Here is a 7698-nt window from a genome sequence, read left to right as displayed (position 1 = left end):
CTTGGGGCTCCTGTGGTGCATATGGCAGAATCCTCGTCCACTCATCCCAGGTGTCCACAGGATTAGGTTTTTTTCCTGCATATGGATAGTCGTTTGGCGACAGGGGGACTCCTACCAGGCACGTGGATAACGGATTGTCCACACTTCCCATGGCCATACAGAAGTTGTCCTGCTTCAAGGACTTCGCCAGCGTCACCCATATGTTTTCTCTCAGCTGTGGGACTATCCAGCTCCTGACCGGTGACAGCCAGATGATGACAATCAGGAGCATCAGATGTTTCAGAGGTGTCCTCAAGGCGGTAGTCATCCTCAGCGTCTTGTGATAAAAGAAAGCATAACTTGAATGATAAATTTTCCTCAGTGGTCCCTCCCCAACCTCCCCCGTTTTTATTTACTAAATAAGCACTAAATAAAATTAGAGAAAAGGGGTAAGGATTGAGGGAAAGGGGAGGTTAGGGGAAAGGAAAGGGTACAGGGGGCGGTGGGGTAATTGGGTACATAGAGTTCAGCGGGGGAAAATATCTTCGGGTAATCATGACACATGTGACGATATTGGGAGGAACGGTCTTTCTTCTCCTCCTCTTCCAGGCAGTGGAAACTCCGTCCAGTGATGAGGTGTTCTCGGTGCTTTGCACCAAGGACACGTTGTCTTGCTGAGCTGGCACCTCTACAAAGGGCTTGACATATTTCCCCGGAATCCATCTTGGTCCTTTATCTGTAGAAACACAGGCATACCCTCTCCCCCAGGTTATTAGAGGGAAAGGGCCCTGGATAGCTTTGGATTCTGGGTCCTTTATCAAGACTGGTGGCCTCTCGGCGAGTTGCGCTCTGGTGTTATTGTGAAAATGGCGGATAATAGGAGGGTCAGGCTCCCTTTCTGAGCAGTTTAAAAATTCAGGACATACAGGGCCTTACATAACCTTTCGGCTGGGCTCACTGTAATGTCCGGCTTATGTTGTTGTTCAAGGAGCCTTTTTAGATTTCTGTGGGCCCTCTCTATTATCGCCTGTCCTGTAGGATTGTGGGGAATTCCGGTGGTATGGGAAATTCCCCACTGTTGCGCAAACTCACCGAAGCGCTTTGACGCATAGCATGGGCCATTATCAGTTTTTATGTGAGATGGGACTCCCAACGTAGAGAATGCCATGAAAAGATGTTTCATGGCATCCCTGGTTTTTTCGCCTGCATGGACGGAGGCAAACGCTGCGCCGGAAAACGTGTCAATAGAGACATGTATGTATTTCATCCGACCAAACGGCTCGAAGTGTGTTACATCTGTCTGCCATATCTCTAGCGCTCCCAACCCTCGGGGATTTGTCCCCGAAATGAGGGAAGGAAGAGCGAAAGACTGGCAGCTCGGGCAGGTAGAAACAATGGTTCTTGCCTGTGCTATCGAGATCTTAAACTGTCGCACTAGAGCCGGGGCATTCTGGTGGTAAAATGCACGGCTGAGCCGCGCTTGCCGGAGTATGTCTGGTAAGGTGGTTGAAGCGGTTGCAGATATTTGTGTTGACATGGCTAGGAGGTCCGCTTTCCGATTACCCTCAGTGATCTCTCCGGGTAAATCGGTGTGTGCCCTTACGTGCATGATATGATAAGGTTGCTCTCTATGGGAAAGTAGCCAAATGAGATCCGAGAGTGAACGGTATAAATTTGTGTTTGAAACTTCTTTGAGGAGGGCACCTTCGGCCCTTTCTGCTAGCCCAGCGACATAGGCCGAATCAGTGACCACATTCAGAGGCTGTTGAAATTTTTTGAATGCTCTCACGACTGCGGCAAGTTCCGCCATCTGGGGGGAACCCTCAACCACTTGGACGTCAGACTCCCACTTCTGACTGTCCGGGTCCTTCCAAGTGATCACCGATTTGTGGGATCTGCCCGACCCATCGGTGAACACCGTGAGAGCACCTGGAATTGGTGTTTTGCTTTTAAACATTCTCGGGGCCAAATGCAATGTATCCTTAAACAATTTATGCTTAGGATAGTGAACCGAAATTTGTCCGGGGAAGCTGTCCAGAGCAATGAGCAAATTTTCTTTAGTTTGCAACAACGAGTCCAATTGATCTAATCTAACAGGTAAGTAAATGCACTCAGGGTCACACCCTGCGAGGGTTCAGAGGCGGTGTCGTGCCTTCATTATTAAAGTGGCTAGCAATTCTGCAGGGGTCGTGATCGTCCTAGAGGGCTGGTGTGGTAGGAAGAGCCACTCTAAGATGACCAGGGGATCAGATGCTCTGTTATCCCACTGGAAGAGAAGTCCATGGAGGTGGGGGCACTTACCCAACACCGCGAAGTTCACGGGAAGGGTCCGGACCACGCGGTGTGCCTGGCGAGACTTCAGAGCAACAGCAACCCGTTGCAGGGCTTCCCGCGCGGCAGGTGTCAGCTCGCGTGGTGAGGCGAGGTCTCCGTCGCCTCGAAGCAGACAGAAGAGAGGTGACAGCTCCTCAGTCGTCAGTCCCAGGAGGGGGCGGATCCAGGTGATCGTTCCGCACAGCTGCTGAAGGTCTCGCAGAGTCTTCGGATCCTTGTTGATGGTCAGTGTCTGTGGCGTCACTGTCCTTCCCGTGATGAGGAATCCGAGGTACCTCCATGGTGCTGAGAATTGGATCTTCTCTTCTGCTATCTGGAGCCCTGCAGCTTTGATAGCCTTAATAGTCTTGTCCAGTGTTGCCTTTAGGTATGTCGAGTCGGAAGCACAAACTAGCACATCATCCATGTCATGCAGGATGATGGCCTCAGGGAAAAGCCGACGCACAGGTGATAAAATCTGCGCTACAAAAGTCTGACAGAGCACAGGGGAATTTTTCATCCCCTGAGGCAGGGATGTCCAATGATATCTTTTAAAAGGTTCAGCCCTATTCAATGATGGTACAGAAAAGGCGAACCTGGGAGCATCCCCGGGGTAGAGCGGAATGTTAAAAAAGCAGTCTTTGATGTCTATCACTGCTAGCTGCCAGTCTCTGGGGAGCATAGAAGGTGACGGAAGGCCTGGTTGAATGGGACCCAAATCTTCTATCACATCATTAACCCTTCGCAGGTCTTGGAGCAGGCGCCACCTGTCTGTGCCAGGTTTTCTAATTACAAAGACAGGGCTATTCCAAGGGCTGGTAGAAGGTGTTAAATGCCCAAGTTTCACCTGCTCCTCTACTCATTTATGAAGCGCACTCAATTTTTCTGATGGAAGGGGCCACTGATCCACCCAGACCGCTGTGTTGGTTTTCCAGGTCAGGGGTGGGGAAGTGCGCTCTGCAGTGGCCCACGCTAAAAATCCCACAAAGGGCTAGGGATGTCGAGGCGGGCTCCCCATTGGCATAAAACATCCCTTCCTAATAATAGTATGTTTGAAGAGACAACAAAAGGTCTCACCGTTGCCAATTGTCCTTCCGGACCTTCCACGCACACAAGATGCCTACTCCTCAGAGAGTGGACCGCTCCGCCCACACTGGAGATCCTGCCGCAAGGGGGCACAAGCTCCCAGTCGCTGGGCCACCTCACCTGGGGGATGATGGTCACGTCAGCTCCTGTGTCTGCCATGAGCCGCATCTGCACCGACTTTCCCTGGAAAGAAAGTTTGGCATCAATTAATGGTCTTTCTTTACATACATTTTGGGTGAAGAAAACATGTCTCTCTGTGTCCGGGTCATCGTGGGTGTCCAGTACGTAAAGCAAAGCAAAAGGATCGCCTTTCCTTAAAGTAAATGGTGGGTGGTTACAAATGACGGAGACGGTGATCTCCTCTCCTGGTGGAAAACACACTACCTCAGGTAAGATGGTGATTTCATTCGGCGTGTTGAAGGAGTCTTCTAAGATGAGCACGGTGGTGTCCCGACAGTCGTGGAGGGGGCCCAGGAACCCAGCAGGAATTCTCGTCAGGTCCTCATCCTGGAGAGAGATGGTGACGCTGCTGCGGAGGACCTGATGATTGCCCTGATTTAGGGTACCTGTCCGGCGGAAGAGGCGGAGTCCGTCCTCGTGGCTGCGCTGAACTGCTGGACTTGGCCGCGCGGCCACTCGTCCTCCCTGATGGTCGGGAGGCTGGGATGCTGAGAAGGGCCACTTGGTGTCGTCGCGCAGCCCTTCCTCGCACTTCGCCGCCAGTTTCCCGCTGGCTGGTACCCTTGTCGCTGTAGATGAAACTGGTGATCTTGATAAAATGGGTTCCTAGGATATGGTCTTGGGGGGGCAAGATAGGTTGTTGAATCTGTGGCCAGTGGGGACAGTTCACCTGGATGTGACCCAGCTGACCACAGTTAAAACAGCGCGTATTTTGTAAGTTTATCATGGCCTCTCCCACCCCTTTGCTGACAGCCAGGGCCACCGTGTGCTCCATTGACATTGCCTTTGTGCAAGCCTCCACCATCTGAGAGATGGTGGGCTCGGGGTCCTGAGGTAGTGCACGGAGAATCTTTTTTGTTTCCGAATTAGAGTTAGAAATGGCCATCTTTCGTAGAAGCTCTGCACGAGCTTCTGCGTTGTCTATTTGTCTCTCAATGGCCTCTTTCAGTCTATCAACAAAAGTAATAAAAGTCTCCTCAGGCCCTTGCATGATAGAAGAAAAGTTTTGCAGGGGGGTCTTACCATCCGGTATCTTCAGGAGTGCCTCCTTTCCCGCTGCTGCTATGTCCTGAAGCAGCTCCTGTGCTAGTAGAATTTGGTCCTCCGGACTGCTGAACTCCCCTTCTCCAGCAAGGGCTTCCATTGCCTCATCCCCCTCTCCCACCTCCTCTGCGAGATCATACTTGCGCAGGAGTGGTTTCAACAGTTTTTTCCAATGAATCTCCCAGAGGTCGCATTCGGTGGGAGAAAACAGTGCCTTAGCAATATACCTTAAATCATGGGGGACTAGGAAACGTCCAGCAAATGTTAAGTCCAGCACATTTTTAAAGAAAGGCGAGTTTCTGCCATAATCTTTGGCAGCCTTCCTTAACTCCTTCACCTCAGCGTATGGAATTTGCTCCCACTTTGGCTCCCTCCCCCGCCGGAGGATGACCGGTGCCGCAAAGCTGCCCAAGTCCCGTGCCAATTCCAAATTCCCATCCTTAATTGCCTCCTCTCTGATCTTTGCCCAATCCCCCCCCACCCCGACTTGTTGGAATGCTGGGGGCTGCCACTCTCCTCATCCTTTTCCGAGGATGAAGCAGGCTGGGTTAGGGCACGGTGCCTCCCCCTGGCCGGTGGGTCCCGGAGACCGTGCGTCCGACAGGCCAGGATGGCCTGCTTCCGGCCAGGCTTCTTCCTGGTTCTGGTACTGGCAGTGGCAGGAGAGGAGGAGGCGTGTCCCGACCCACCCACTGGGGCGTGACTTTCTGGTGGGGGGTTCCCACCCACGGGGGCTGGGCCCACTTGGGGACTGGTCCCAGCCACAGGGGGCCCACCCAGGAGTGTGGTCAGAGGGAAGGAGGGGACGGGTCCCGACACAGGGGCGGCACTCGACGGAGTGGGGGGAGGAGGTGGGGGCGAGATGTCAGGAATTTTCTGGGTGAAGGAGAAGGAGGGGCGCCATCTTGGGGCTGGTCTTTTTTCACCATGAGGCAGGCGCCATTTTGTCCTATTTGTTCAGTTAAGTCCTCTAAAGAGCAACAGGGTTTCAAACTAGGATTAGGGTCTCTGGTATAGAGGGAACAGGAATGACATGTGTTGGGGTGGCCAGTCCCAACACACGAATGGGACAGGGAGGATCGGGAAGCAGCAGAGAGACGGCAGCAGCTCTGTGCCGATGTACGGCAGGATCTGTCTCCCGATCCGCCCTTAGGGGAAGAGGGAATAGGATTGGGGGGGGAAGAACACGAGGTAGGTGAACTGGGGACCCAACTCTCTCTCTTCTTTTTTAACAAATTAAGAATGGAATGAAAAAGCGGAAAAAAACGACCGACTGAAATCCTCCCCTGAACTTGTAAATCGTAAATCGTAAATCTTTCTCCCAACTCTTCCCCAGAAATCAGGCACCAAAACATCTTCCTGTGTAATAGCAGGAAAATGTTCAAAAATAAATTTAACAAAAGGCTTTAAATCTCTCTTATTAAAAGAAATGTTCCCTAAAACAAGGTGGGACTTAATTTGGATCTAAAACTCCCGTTGAGCTGGAGACAGGCGGTTACCCATTATATCAGGTCTCACAGCTAAATCACCCTCTTCGAAAAGGAAAAAAAAACAAAAAAAAACAAAAAAGGGAGGTGACGCCTAGTCAGGCATAAGAAAAAGCAAGATAAGCATACCTCTGAAGGACACAGGCATAAAACGGGGACATCGAAGAGGGGTCTGGTGGAACTTCTGCTGGTCCGAGGGCGTTGCTGCTGCCGCGCAGCTCGAAGGTCCGTCGGTTATCAGCAGAACCCAGGAGACAGAAGCCTTCCGAACTGAAAGGCCGACTGTCCCAGGAAACTGGTCCCGAACGCCACTTGCAATCCTGGAGAAGGCTGGTCACAGAGCAGGCAATCTCCAGGAGACGGTCAAGGACTGGACCCGCTGGTGTCCGTCCCTGTTCGGGCAGCCAGTTGCCGAGCCGTGGGGGCTTTTAGGCACTCGGCACGAAGCTCGGATAGCTGGTACATCTGAGGGTCCACCAGAAGAACGGGAGGGACACTCGGGCTGCTGAAATCCTGCTCGTTTATTGAAGGGTCGCAGAAGGGGCAAACAGGGAGACAACGAAGCAGAAGGGAGGCAGATTCCGAGAGCCCCGAAGGGCGGGGTGAGGATTCTTTTACTGCGTAGGGGTAGGAGGGTTTAGCATTCGAGGGTACAATCGGGATGTGATAAACTGTGGTAACTTGTTTGTTCATCAAAGGAATTGGAATATTAAAGGAGGAAAAATAAAATTAAAGTATGAGGGACTAGCTTGCTTGTTAGGAGATAGGGGAAGCATCTGTGAAGTTGGGAAACAGCAACTTGTGGGTTTTACTAAAAAAAGGACAATAAAGAAGCAACTGCTACAAACCGCAAGGCTATAGGCATATTGCAAGGCTATAGACATATTGCAAAACGCAAGACCACAAGTATGATTAATCACCATTTAGGGAGCTTTTCTTAGCTTCTCTTGCAGACACAGGCTAAGGATGTTGGGGGATGGCCGGAGATGATTATGAAATCAGCGACCACCAGGCAACGGCCACCGGACTAGACAACGTAGGAGTGCTCCGGGTATGCCCATCACTGTCCGGAACCGATTGTGAAACCAACGATCACCTGCCTTGACATAACGCAGACACGATGCAGAGGGATGCTCAAGCTACGCCCACCGCTATCGCAAGAGACGCGAATGAAGAAACCTCCAAGAAACTACAAAAGAGACTGAATAAGGGGGGTGGGGTGTGGAGCACTGCAGTGTGGGACACTGCAGGAGGGGCGGTTAGGAGACCCCTACCCACCCAGCGCTGTTTTGCTTGCTACTGCTTGCTGTAATTAATAAAATTCTAATTGACCTTAAAAAGGCTGAATCAAATTATTCGCCTCAATTTATCACAATTTGGTGCCGTGACTCGGATAAAGGAAACCCGGGACGGAGGCCCCACTAGCGTGAGGCGCCCCACCGCCTTTTTGCGGTGGACCTAAGGGGGGGCTTCCTCCTTGGGCCTTTACCGACGAACCTAAAACTCAGTAGCAAGCAAAGTTACCCCCGTTAATCTTTGTGCACGAAGAACCGCGGAAGAGTGAACACGCAGGAAGCATAAGTAGCCCCCGGTGGGTGGTGGGCCTCCT

At 51.8% G+C, this 7698-nt stretch overlaps 1 protein-coding gene across 3 annotated transcripts; it reads right to left on the bottom strand.

Annotated features, from left to right (window-relative positions):
* Window positions 1-330: 330 nt before the first annotated feature.
* On the bottom strand, window positions 331-7484 carry LOC128797211 (uncharacterized). Of its 3 annotated transcripts, none has more exons than XM_053959586.1 (5): window positions 6219-7484; window positions 4582-4845; window positions 3499-4127; window positions 2281-2785; window positions 331-1607 (listed from the first exon to the last, which is right to left on the bottom strand). In XM_053959586.1, exons 1-5 carry the CDS (start codon window positions 6235-6237, stop codon window positions 1579-1581), a joined length of 1446 nt encoding a protein of 481 aa, XP_053815561.1. In that variant the 5' UTR covers window positions 6238-7484; the 3' UTR covers window positions 331-1578. The 3 variants fall into 3 exon arrangements, with proteins under 3 accessions (XP_053815561.1, XP_053815562.1, XP_053815560.1); XM_053959587.1 differs by having other exon boundaries at window positions 331-2785; window positions 3499-3561; window positions 3763-4127; XM_053959585.1 differs by having other exon boundaries at window positions 331-2785.
* Between the last annotated feature and the right edge of the window lie 214 nt (window positions 7485-7698).

Source organism: Vidua chalybeata, chromosome 18, assembly GCF_026979565.1.
Source record: "Vidua chalybeata isolate OUT-0048 chromosome 18, bVidCha1 merged haplotype, whole genome shotgun sequence".
Taxonomy (NCBI): domain Eukaryota; kingdom Metazoa; phylum Chordata; class Aves; order Passeriformes; family Viduidae; genus Vidua; species Vidua chalybeata.
This window is presented reverse-complemented; position numbering and strand designations above follow the sequence as displayed.